Source organism: Mixophyes fleayi, chromosome 4, assembly GCF_038048845.1.
Source record: "Mixophyes fleayi isolate aMixFle1 chromosome 4, aMixFle1.hap1, whole genome shotgun sequence".
Lineage (NCBI taxonomy): Eukaryota > Metazoa > Chordata > Amphibia > Anura > Limnodynastidae > Mixophyes > Mixophyes fleayi.
The window spans coordinates 177,870,716-177,884,090 of NC_134405.1; the positions used below are offsets into that span (position 1 = coordinate 177,870,716).

The 13,375-nt window shown below is 42.6% G+C and overlaps 1 protein-coding gene across 6 annotated transcripts in view; it reads left to right on the forward strand.

The window, feature by feature from the left end:
- The window catches only part of MOV10L1 (Mov10 like RNA helicase 1), a 100,812-nt gene that overhangs the window by 74,149 nt on the left and 13,288 nt on the right, over nucleotides 1-13,375 (forward strand). For all 6 annotated transcript variants that reach the window (XR_012691327.1, XM_075208885.1, XM_075208887.1 and 3 more), the window contains 2 exons: nucleotides 8,932-9,078; nucleotides 9,533-9,654. Coding sequence is in view for 5 of the 6 variants with exons in the window: in XM_075208885.1 (XP_075064986.1) it covers nucleotides 8,932-9,078; nucleotides 9,533-9,654 (269 nt within the window). In the remaining variant the exon portion in view is untranslated. The remainder of the gene's footprint in view (nucleotides 1-8,931; nucleotides 9,079-9,532; nucleotides 9,655-13,375) is intronic.

Sequence of the window (13,375 nt, forward strand, 5' to 3'; positions counted from 1 at the left end):
TAAGTGTGAGGACCTTGTTCCAGAAAGGAACTATACCAGGGTAGGTCCACCATATATGTAGCATCGTACCTCTCTGGCCACATCCCCGCCAGCAGCTCGGAGTGGCCGTGGGAAACATTCTGGACAGCTTGTCAGGGGTATAGTACCACCTATAGTACAATTTGTAGGCAGTTTTCTTAATTAAAGTAGAAATCGAGCTTTTGGAAATCGCCTCCCTGATCCCCTCCCAGCAAGAGTCATCTGGAGGAGGTCCCAGGTCATTTTTCCATTCCCGCTCATGCCGGCCTGGCGTGTCAAAAGTATATTCTATAAGCCAATTATAGATCCCAGAGATCATCCCTTTGGATCTGGGATCCCAGAGATCATCCTATTTTGAGCATATGTAGACACATATGCTCAAAATAGGTAAGGGTCTGGAGAGCATCAAGGGCAGTGGCGGGTCCAGGGGGGGTGGCGATCGCCCCCCCTACCAGGGGCTTGCTGCTGACAGCTGCACACTGTGCAGGTCCGTTCAGTAGTGACAGTGTGCTGCCATCCTAATTGAAGAAATCTAATGCTGTCAGCTCTGCTCCGGAGAGCAGAGCTGGACAGCGCATGTGTGGAGGGATCACATGATCCCTCCCTGTCACTCAGCACTCTCTCTCTGCAACGACAGAGAGGGGATCTGTGTGCGCATGTCCAGTTCTTGGAACTGGACATGCGCAATTGAAGAGTGAAGAGAAGACCCGAAGACAGCGCTTCCGAAGAGGGTGGTAAGTATGATTTTTTTTATCACTGAAACAGCAGTTTTTCGGAACTGCTGTTTCTGTGCAGGGCTGTACATAAATGTGAGAAGTAGTTCAATCCTTATCATTGCGATAAGGATTGAAAACTACTTTTCACTTTATGTGAATATTGATAAATGTGCCCCTTAATAATTACAAAAATGTATGGATAGGGCTTATATACATTGAGCACTCGCATAGTCTTAACCTCACATTTGGAGGCGTAGGTTATCTCCTATCGCTTTGATCTAGCAGGACTTCTCTTCAAAAGAGAGAGATTTCCAGTGCCATTCAATACAGCTATAAAAGATTAAAAAAAAATCCACATAGTATAAAAGCTTTTAGGTCATTTAATAATTGCTATTAAAAACACATATTAGACAATATAAAATAGGCTTATCTATAATCAAAATGTCCTTTAGAAGGTTCTCATGATATCCCAATGTGTTTCATTTCCATAAGACTTTTATCACAGGAGCCACATCTTGTGCCATGATCCCTACTCATCTGTATGTACCACACTTCTGCTTGCCTCATCATTGTAGGACATCTGATCCAAATAACAATATTAAAACATCATCCTCTACATATTTAAAATGTACTTTGATATTTATTATGTGTACATCCTAATATACATTCATATGATGCAATTTGTAAACATATGCCTCTAGTTCTTTTGGTCAAATCTGCAACAGTCAGAGTGATGAACAATCGTGTTCACTTCCAGTCCATGGAACACACTGGCCTTTGGAACGCACATAGTCATTTGGTGATAGCTGGGTACTCCCACAATAAATTGGAACACACATCTACCCGGAGATTGCCAACACTGATGCCTCCTATCTGAAATGCACACAAATATATTAGCCCATAGGCTCAATAATTCAAAGCTAAATTATTCATGTCTCTGTATTAGTCTAATTAAAAACCATTGGGAAGCAGTGCCGCAAGTCCTTTTTACCCCAGGGTTGTGTAAGGTGAAGGTTCCAGTCCCACTGATGCATTTTCAGATAGCCTCTGGGCCCTGTCCCCCAGAGGCAGAGGCACTTTGGGCTCCAAACACCAAGGAGACCTGCCCATTCAGGGTGTCCCCAACCAACCATACTGGGTCAGATACTACACTTGAGGTTAGCCAAAAGGACAAATCGGGAGCAATATTTTAATCTCCAACTGGACATGGAACTGGAAACTGCGAAATAATCGGAGTTCCCTTGTTTGAGTCACAAGGGCAGTATTATGACACAGATCTACCTTACTTATAGCATAAGCAACCACTTATAGGTAAAACAAGGTCTATCATAATCAACATTTATTTAGCGCCAACAAATTAGCGCTTTACAATTGGGTATCTACTTGTCTAAATATCTGCTGATGCCTATGTCCATCTAATGATATCTGATGATTAATGCCATTCTCTGATCGTTTCCAGCCTTGATTACTGCAACCTCCTCCATTATGGCCTCTGCCACACTCATCTCGCTCCTCTTTTAGTCTATATTCAATGCTGCAAAGAGACTAAGCTTCCTCTCCCGCCAGTCTACTTCTGCCACCCCTTTCTGTCAAGCCTTGCACTGGCTCCCTTTCCACTGCAGTACAAGATATCAAATGAGTGTAAGTCACGCTGATAGAGAACAACAGTTCCCAAATGAACACAGTTTGTGAACAATTGCAATCATCAATAAATATAATATTTTACAATATGACAATGTATACAAAAACCAACATATTGTCCCATGAATTGGAGTACAGAGTTCCTTCAATTATTGTGATCTCTTCTTTTAATATAAAGACGATTTAATCCACTTTTTTCCAGTGTGGCATGTAAAAAATAAAAACATCATAGTGCAACCTGAATATAGAATTCAAATAAATTTTTAAAAAACGTGATAATCTTATTTATCAATCGCATATAATCATTTTTAAATTAAATTGTTATTTTTTTTGGGATACATTGTCATATTCTAAATTATTATATTTATTGATGATTGCACTTGTTCACAATCTGTGTTCATTTGGGAACTGCCATTCTCCATCAGCATGAGTTACTCATTTGATACTTTGTGTTGCGATTGGTTTTATTTTGGACGAAAACCTAGGGTGTAGATTGCTACACCCTAGGTAAAAAAAAAATATTCTCTTTTTAGTTTCCCTTTCCACTACAAAATTATCTTCAAAGCCCTCACCTCTCTAACTCCGATGCTCCCTAAGTCTTCAACCTCCTCTCCATTCATACACCCTCTCGCCTTCTATAATCAGCCAATGACCGCCACTTCACCTCCCCTCTGGTAACCATGTCTCATTTCCACATTCATGATTTCTCCCGCGATGCCCCCTTCTCTTGAACAATCTCCCTAGTTTTATCAGGCTATCGCCTAGCCTTCAAAACTTAAAATCCCTTAAAACCCGATGTCTAACTTCTTTCCTGCCTTCCTTATCCCACCTCTTTGTGTCTTTTTCAGTAAATCAAAGTATTCATCGCCCTCAGTCATGCTCCCCTCCTCGTACCTGCCACTCCTCTGTAGCCCTCTCGTCAGATATCTAGTTCCTTTATACTGACACACCACTATCTGTCTCCTGTCTGCTCCCCTCCCTTTAGATTGTAAGCTCTAGTGAGCAGGGCCCTCTTACCTCATGTCATCCTCCTATTTTTACTTTTTTCTGTGGCATCTCTGCTTCATTTTGCACCTCCTCATTGGGCTCATATCCTTGGTCTCCATATCTCCCTTGCCTTCCCACATCAATCACTTGCTCTGATATTGTTGTTCCCACACTCCTGGGCACAGGTTCAGCTTGCTCTAGTTCATTCTCCTACCCGCTCCTCCTTCACTTTTCTAGTTTTATAGTGTTCTGGGATACCCTTATAACTTATTGTCCTGTGTATGTGTTCATAGCTACAGCTTATTTTTTATTTTGTCATATAATGCTATGTTCTGTTTTGTCTTGTTCTATGATCCTTTGTGGCATCTAATAAATAAAGGATAATAATTTTTAATATTATCCAGAAAAGCTTTGTTTATTCCCTTGGCCAATAATCAGTTGATATATATCTCTTGCATCGAACAATATTGACCCTATATTCATAATTATTATAAATCACCTTACTCTCTCACTCCCCTCATAAAAGATCAGCAAAGCTAGGGGCAAAAATGTCCCTATAGTAGTCCCTACTATTTGAAGATATAAAATGTATCGAAAAACTTCAAATAGTTGCATCTTAAAATGGACATAATACACTCTAACAAATAAAATCTTTATGCATGATCTCAAGTCCTTCATCCGCATCCAGGAATTTATTTATACACAATATCTTTATCATGCTGTGTGCAGGGTCGGACTGGCCCGCCGGGGAGCCGGACTATCTCCCGGTAGGCCCCGACCCTGATCGCTCCCCTCTTCGTTGGTGGGAGGGAGCGGACACTTTAAAAACAGAACAAAAAAACCTCCATGTTCACGTGATCGCAGCGCCAGCGGCCCTCCTCTCTGCTCTGTCCGCACTGAATGTCGGACGTGACGTTATCATGCCCAACGTTCAGTGAAGAGCGATGCAGAGAAGAGTCGCAAGAAGAAAGCCGGTAGAAAAGGTAAGTGAAGGGAACGGAAGCAAGGGGGGAGCAAAGACAGCATAGGCAGCATGGCAGAGTGTGAAGGTGGGAGCAAAGGCAGCATGGCAGAGTGTGAAGGGGGAGCAAAGGCAGCATGGCAGTGAGTGAATGGGGAGCAAAGGCAGCATGGCAGCGAGTGAATGGGGAGCAATGGCAGCGAGTGAAGGGGGAGCAAAGGCAGCATGGCAGAGTGTGATGAAGGGGGGGCAGGAGAAGGGGGGAGCAAAAGCAGCATGGCACAGTGTGATGAAGGGGGGCCAGAATAAGGGAGGGAAAAAGCAGCATGAAGGGTGCAGTGTGATCATAAGGAGGCACAGCATGGTAATGAAGGGGCACAGTAATGTGTGTGAGATGGTACAGCGAGCTTGTGGCAATGTGTGTGTGGTAGGTGGTGGCTAACTAATGGGTGCTATTTTGTTTGTGGGGTGATGGAGCGGCAATTTTAATTTTATAGTGGGGACTATCAATTTAAGATGGGGTGGTCTGGGGGCTATTAATTGAATGCGGGGCTGAGTTTGAGTAACATGTGGTCTATTTATTACATGTGACTATAAGTTATTTAATGGCAGTGATGGTTGCAGGAAATAGGTATATTTATTATACGTAAATGCTATTAATCTATTGCTGGGGCTGTTTTGAAGGAGCGAAATAGGTTTATTTATTAAATGGGAGTACTATTACTTTAATGTTGGGGCTGGAGGAAGGCTTAAGTATTAATCGTGGGTCCTATCGATTTACTGCCGGGACTGGTTGGAATTTTCTAAATGTACCCATTTTTTTTTCCAAATAGGGCCCCCAACATTCCAGGATTCAGACAAGCTGCAACTAAGGAAACCAGCAGCCACAGGTGGTGAAAATGACAAGAACAGGTAGGACAGTCTTTTAAATGTTGTGAGTCTAATGGAACAATCCTGATTTTTGGTGACTGGTCTGCCCAATCTAAGGGGCAGGTCAAGACTGTGTACTTTTTATATACACACTATATTCTATATATACTACACTATGGTGCTAGCTGTCCTTCGTGGGCTGACCACTCCCCCCCCCCCCCCCCCCCTAGTGTCTGGTCTCGCCTCTATGATGGCTGACCACACCCCCTCTAGTGAGCCCCTAGCGTTGCAGTCCCCCGGTGGGCCCTTCATGCCCCAGTCCGACACTGGCTGTGTGCATGTATATAGAGTATATCAATAGCCACCAGCAATAGTCATTCCTCTACTCATATCCCTCTAAACTTTTTAATAATTGTCTTGTATCCTTCAAATAAGAGGTAGCCCTACTTTGTATTTCTTAAGAAAAATATTAATAAATTCGGACATGAGGTGAGTGAGCAATAAATAATAGGCCTTCCTATTCTGTGGATGGGCAACAAACTGCATGTTGCCACAACCTCCTGTTCCAGGTACAATTTTACCCAGTTGATATGGGAAGCCCATAACTGGTTGGCTGTGTTATCGAGGGTTATGGTATAGTCAGTATCACCATGTATCTGTACCACGGTATAGAGGCCAGCCCAGGTAGCCTGTAACTTATTCTCTCTAGCAGGGAATAATGCCATTACTCTTTGTCCTATGACTAGCTCTTGTTCGCAGAGCTGCCTATCCTAGTTCTATTTTTGTCTGCCCTGTGCTACATGTAGGCTAGAGAGAGTTGGCTTAATTTACCGCCTAAGTCGCTCCCACAACTTTTCTACATACTTATTGATGGTTATTTCCGGTACCCTATAATTCCCAAGCTCTCATGAACCTTTGACATCTTGGCCATACAAAACCTCAAATGGGTAGACAACTGCAGCACTTCACAGTACGCAAACAGCAGGGACTTCTCCCAGTTCACCTCTCTGAATGGACATATGTCCAAAGTAATTGCTTGTAGGTACTATTAAATCTCTCACATATCCCATTGCTCAGAGGATGGTATTGGTATGGGATGGTGCACATGGCTCTGACTCCAAATATTCCCACAGGATCTGCATTAACTCACCCTGCAATTAAGACCCTTGATCTGGGGGAATCCTTACAAGCTAAAAAGGTACATTAGTGCCTGTACTAGGTGTTCTGCATCTATGGATGCCAGAGCTACAGCATTTGAATATCTGCTGGCATAGTCTACTAAGATCAGAATGTAACTCTTCCCTACCTGACTGGGCTTAAATAAAGAGACTCGTGGCCAGTGACTGGACTGGAGGGCTATGCAGCACGGAGGTATCCCAAGATTTTGGCACCCACTGCAGTTGGACTTTTTCACATCTGAGTGACATCTGGCCTGAAGAAGCTATGCTGCAACCTGGCATAGCCCAAAGTGACCAAATTTATGGACGTTATGGACTAGGGCTAATAGCTGCACGTGGTATTGGTCCATCTATAGGGCCCTTCTAAACTTGGATCTGTCTACTTCCCCCAAGTCAATCACTGGGTCAGTCAAGTCAGATAGTGGTATACGAACTGTCAAGAGTCCACAGGTTCAGCTGGTAATATACAGGGACAACCGGTACTGAAGGTGGGTAGCCAGTTGGACCCTATTGGGTTGCTCAAGTCTGCCTCTGGATGTCTGCACTGACTGGGTGTCCCCTAAGTCATTTCCTAGGATGTCTTCAGTGGGAACACCCTCCTATACCTCCACATCCACCTGTCCTTAATCATGTCCCCACTCTTGGACATGTGGATGTTCTTGAGTTGTCACCCACCATAGTGTTGAAATTTAATAATTGAACAAAGGTGGGAGTTAATAATTTCTGTACACTACAATCAGTTGTGATGCATTTCATACACAGCGTAATTATCATTTAAATATGTTTCATGTATTTCCTATCTTTTAATATATGTTTCCAGCATCTTAATTACTGTTTAGTACCATTCTGTTCGCAATTGCATGAGAACGTTTCTGGTATTATTTATGTAGCTTTCGCACGTTGTGAACACTAGTTGTAAATAAAATCACTTTTCATACAACAAATAGCAAGTCCATAGAAATAAGAAAAGATCCAGTTTATACCAGTTTAGAGGTGGGAGCCTGAGGAAGGACACCTGGTCATCTCATGGAACAATGTCCAGAGTAATCAACCAATGGCATGTCGAGTTCTTTGGAGGTCATGACCCATCAACCTATGAATGTGGACCTTTAATACTGTAACTGTCTATCTTTGTGATATCACTGCTTTTTACAACTGTACAATGTATAAATTGTTCACCTCTGGCTTTAGAAACAGAGCGTTCTGATAGAAGCTTGTGTTGGTTCCAACGGCGCAAGCGTATGAATACCAAACTCTGTCTTGTAATACTACGAAAAAAACCTTTGTGCTTTGGAACCACAGTGATCACATCACTGAATCTATATTGCAAACGATAGATAAGAATGTAACAATAGCAATTCAAACTCTCCAATTCTGTAATACTTGGTTAATTATGATTAGATTCTGATTCAGATTAGAGAGGTATTGCTCCTTATGGGACAAATTACGGGCTTTGGCACATTAAGCCACTTTAGACAGCTCAGGGAGGGCACCTGGATACGGGTCTCTGCTCCAGGGGCATTTTCTTGGCATGTGTCTGGATTAGTCGTAGCGGTAGCATTGACAGGACTGGGGAAGCTCCAGAGCTAGTCTCCTTGGCATTCCATTTGCTAGGGTGCATTGGGCTAAGGTATGTGAGGTAATTTCCAAGGCTGGCAGGTGAAGCACCAGGTTTATCCTCTGTCGTACCCTGCGGCTCCTGACCACCAACATTGGCTGGCCACAAATTTTTCAGCCAATCGGGCTGTTTGCTTTGGGGTTTCTGGACTGCAATCTGACACCCATTCTCAAATTTCGAGAGCAAGCTTGAGTAACAACTGCTCCAACATGATCAAGTGTCAAACACCCTCCAGGGTGATTGCTTGCTTGCCTTCTAAATACCAGGAACTAGCTGTCTTTAGCTGGCCACCATACTCTGCATGTGATCTGCTCCCGCTCTTTGCAAGATTCCGGAACTTGGTCTGGTAGGTCTTGGGGGCAATAGCAAAGTGAACCAGCGGGGCACTCCTCACCTTCTTGTACACTCTGCAAGCTGCTTCTCTCAATGCATGATAGACTTCTGAGACCCTTCCAGTTACACTGGGACCCAGATATTGGGGGCCAGTCTGCCTCCTAGATTCCACCCACCATCCTTATTTCCTTAAAAGCCTGCAAGTGGTTATTGGTGTCCATCACTGCCTCAAGTCGTGTGGGCACATCCCTGTAACCCACACAGAGGGTTCAGTAAGTTGAAACTGTCTTACCAGATGATGATTTTCATTGATTTTTACTGTAAGGCCTGCTCATTTTTTCCATGTGTTTAAACATATTTGACATAGCATGTAAGCTAATGATAATCTAATAAAGTATGCACGTAACTGAAACTTGGTGACACCAATACAAGGGGCACTGACCACCTAATTAAATTTAAATGCAGTGCAGAGGGTTTTTTCATATTGGTGGTTTGTGATACATTCTTTGAACTGCTTAACGCAGATATATTTTACCATTTTTAGAATTAAAAGTAAAACAGGTAAATGAGTTACTTATTTTAATTACTAAATATTTTTCTTTTGTGCAGATTCATTATGCCTTGTCAGACAGTCGTATTTTGGTGTGTGCTCCCTCTAACAGCGCTGCTGATCTTGTGTGTCTCCGTCTACATGAAAGTGGGCAGCTAGAACCTGGAAGCATGGTGAGGGTGAATGCTTCCAGCCGTCAAGAAGAGGTAACGTTACAAAATAGTACTAATAACACTATACATTCTGCTTTATTCAATTTAAATAGTGTTGCACATGGCACATTTTAATAGACCTATATACCATCAGTCATGCCATGGCTCACACAGTAATGTTTCATCAAGAACCTTCACAGCATACTATATAAAATAATCCGAACATTACAGTCTTGTCCAATCCAGAATGGCAAGAAGCTGGAAATTTTAAACAGTCAAATCCATATCTTAAAGAAGTTTTTATTTTATTATTTGAAGATAACTTTTCAGATAGTGGCTCTCAGTACAGCATATACTATTTGTACAGTGAAGTACTTGATAAAGCACAAGTAATAAAAGACAGAGATGACATATTCTTAATGATAAACGCTACAGTATGTGTAAGAATTCAGGTATCGCCCATTTATTGGTTATTTATTGTTCGTTATTGTCTCTCTTATGTTCCTAGTCAATAAGTGACCTGGTTAAACCATATTGTGGACCTGGAGAAGATATTCAAAAAGCTACCCGTTTTCGGATTATAATTTCCACTTGCAGTAGTACTGGAATGTTTTATCAGATTGGTTTAAGGTTAGTTAAATGTTGATCATACTGTTGGTAATTGTTAGTTGAGTATTATTGCAGTTAAAGATGCCCTCTCACATAGCTGCATCCCATAGAATCCCAGTGTGCTGACTGTAAAGCCAACAGGTATCACTGCCTTTAACTTCACTTTCTCCTGAAATAGCAACAATCTGTTTCAATTTTTGAAATTACTGGTTTTGTGTTAGAGAAAGCGGAAGCTCTTTATTTATGAAACCCTTGTAACTTTTCTTCATTAGCTAATACCATCTGTGATTTCATTGGATAGAAGCACCATCATTCCATTGGAAATAGCAGCATTTTTTCTTCCATTTCTAATGTGGAGAGAACCGCAATCACCATTGAAAAAGTGTAAAATACTAGCACAGGAGAAAGGCATGGGATAGTAATAGTGGCACAAGGCAGTATATAGGTGGAGAAAACACTAACAACCATCAAGAAAGTTAGAAAACCAGAAGCGATTGGGCTGGTAAATTGTCATCTAACTGGGCATTTGGAAAAGGAATGTCCATGATAGACATAAAGATATTGTTGTTGTATTGAATTAATATACTGCATGTGTTATGGATGTTGTTTTTTGTACGGGCAATGTAAATTTGAGGAGGTGTACAATAGACACCATCCCCATAGTCTAGAATAGGTATTAGCGTCAATTGTGCAATACACTTATGGCCCATGAGAGTTAGACATTTGATTCTATAGAGCAAGCCCAGATTGGAAAATATTTTGGATGTCAGGGTGTCTATGCAAAGCAATTGACATGCTAAGATCAAGCCATAAATTTAAATATTTATATTTGTACATGATGCGCCAGAGGTGGAGGAGGTAATTTACTAGCTGGAGGTTGTAGCAGCTGTGAGGAATGCTACACCTAAGAATATGTAAGGCCACCTGCAACCTGTGAAGTTGAATGGGCAAAATTGTCAGGGCCTGCGGAACTCTGGTGCTTCCATTTCTTTAGTTCACCCTGACTTAGTCCGCAGGTCCCAGTTGTTGGAAAAACCATAGGATCCGCATTGCCCTAGCAGGAGGACCAGAGCAATCTCTGACGTGGTTCCCAGTTTGTCGCTCACTTCTGGAGGTCTTTCTGCCATCCTCTTGGGGAAAAGATTAGTCTGTCATCCGCTTATCATCCACAGTCCAGTGGACAAACAGAACTAATCAGTGCTTGGAACAGTTTCTTTGGTTGTACATTTCCAAATTCCATTTTAACTGGTCTTCTCTACTCCTGTGGGCTGAATTCGCTTATAACAATTCTTATCTCTCCTCAACCTGCATTTTTCCTTTTCTTGTAATTACGGATTCCATCCAAGAGCAAACTCTGTCTATTCTTTGGATTCTGCTCATCCCAGAATGACTTCCACGGCCTCACAGCTCAGAAATATTTGGAGGAAAGTTCACTCTGTTACATCCGGCATCTTTCAGATCCAAGTCTCTTTCAGACCACCATCGTAGAGTTTGCCTTTTAGAAGTTGGTGATAAAGTGTGGCTTTCCACACAAAATATTAGACTCAAACAACTGTGTAGGAGGCTTGGACCCAGATTCATCGGATCATTCACAATCATTAAAAAAAAAAAGTAACCCTGTGGCATTCAGACTTAAATTGCCTCCATCCCTAAAAATTCCAAACACCTTCCACTGCTCTCTCTTAAAACCTGTTGTCACCTCAAGTAAGCTCAATCGGCACAGGTCACATAGACCAAGGCCAGTCTCGAAAATTTTCTCAGGAAAATTCAAGGACAAATTCAGTTTCTAGTACATTGGAATGGCTATGGGCCAGAAGAACGATGAGGCGTCTCCATGCTGACAAACTCCTTGAAGAGTTCTTTAGGAAATTTCCTGGGAAACCTGGATGTTGGGATACCTCGACCCCTCCTCAAATGGGGGGGTAATGTCACGAGCCGCGACTCCACTGCTGGCCTCCGCAGCTCGTTCCTGTCTGCCTCGGACGTCCCGATCGTCATGGCTTTTTCCTTTCACCGCCACGGCCCAACTAGAATGACATCTGGGTGCGCGCGCACACAGTGGGGGGAAATTAATTAACAGCCATATGGGCTGATTACTGCAGTTGTATTCCCTCTATTCTGATTGGCCCATATGTGTATAAAAGGCCGAGTTATAGTTCTCAGTCTCTGTTTGCTCTGTTTGCTTACCTGCTCCTGTGCACTGTATCTGCTTTTGGATTGGATTGCTCGTGTATTACCCTTGGCCTTGTTTACTGGACTTTGATTCTTTGCCTGTTGCCCTGACCATTGCTTCGTTTCTGGACCCTCCTTGTTTGTTACCAGCCCTGACATCTTGCCTGTTCCTGACCATGGTATCTGCTTCGGACCTAAGACCTCTGCTTGTTTCCTGACTACGCTTCATTTACTCTGCGCTACGGTGCGGTCATAAACTTGTACTACTCAGAGTGTAAGACCTTTGGGCATCCGAGTACCTGTGAGCATAGCAAGCTCTACGGAAAAGGCGTCTGCTATAGGTGAAAACCTCTTCATCTTGTTCTACAAGTTTATGATAGGACCGATTGCCTTAACAAAAAAAAAACGGTCAAAACTGAAAATATTGACTTTTTAAGACATCTGAAATTCATTCTGGCATGCTGTCAATCAACTTCTGGGCCACATACTGACTGATGGCTGCCCATTCTTGCCAAATCAATGCTTGGAGTTTGTCAGAATGTGGGTTTTTGAGGATTGACCACAAGTTTTCAATGGGATTAAGTTCTGGGGAGTTTAGTGGCCATGGATCCAAAATTTCGATGTTTTGATCCCTGAGCCACTTAGTTATCAGAGTTATCCATCATGCTGGAAAAGGCATTGTTCGTCATCAAAACTGTTCTTGGATGGTTGGGAGAAGTTGCTCTTGGAGAATGTTTTGGTACCATTCTTTATTCATGGCTGTGTTTTTAGGCAAAATTGTGAGTGAGCCCACTCCCTTGGCTGAGAAGCAACACCACACATGAATGGTCTCAGGATGCTTTACTGTTGGCGTGACACAGGACTGATGGTAGCGCTCACCTTTCCTTCTCAGGACAAGTGTTTTTCCAGGTGCCCCAAACAATTTCAAGGGGGATTCATCAGAGAAAATGACTTTACCCCAGACATCAGCAGTCCAATCCCTGTACCTTTTGCATAATATTAGTCTGTCGCTGATGTTTTTCCTGGGGAAAAGTGGCTTTGCTGGCATTTTTGACACCAGGCCATCCTCCAAAAGTCTTTGCCTCACTGTGTGTGCAGATGCACTCACACACCTGCCTGCTACCATTCCTGAGCAAGTTCTGCACTGGTGGCGCCCCGATCCCGCTGCTGAATCAACTTTATGAGACAGTCCTGGCGCTTTTTGGGCGCCCTCAAGCCTTCTTCACAACTATTGAACCTCTCTCCTTGAAGTTCTTGATGATCCGATAAATGGTTGATTTAGGTGCAATCTTGCTAGCAGCAATTTCCTTGCCTGTGAAGCCCTTTTTGTGCAAAGCAATGATGACTGCACTTGTTTCCTTGCAGATAACCATGGTTAACAAGGAAGAACAATGATTTCAAGCTTCCAATCTGTTATTTTAACTCTATCAGCATGACAGAGTGATCTCTAGCCTTATCCTCGTCAACACTATTACCTGTGTTAACAAGAGAATCACTGACCTGATATCAGCTGGTTCTTTTGTGGCAGGGCTGGAATGCAGTGGAAATGTTGTTTTTGGAATACAGTTCT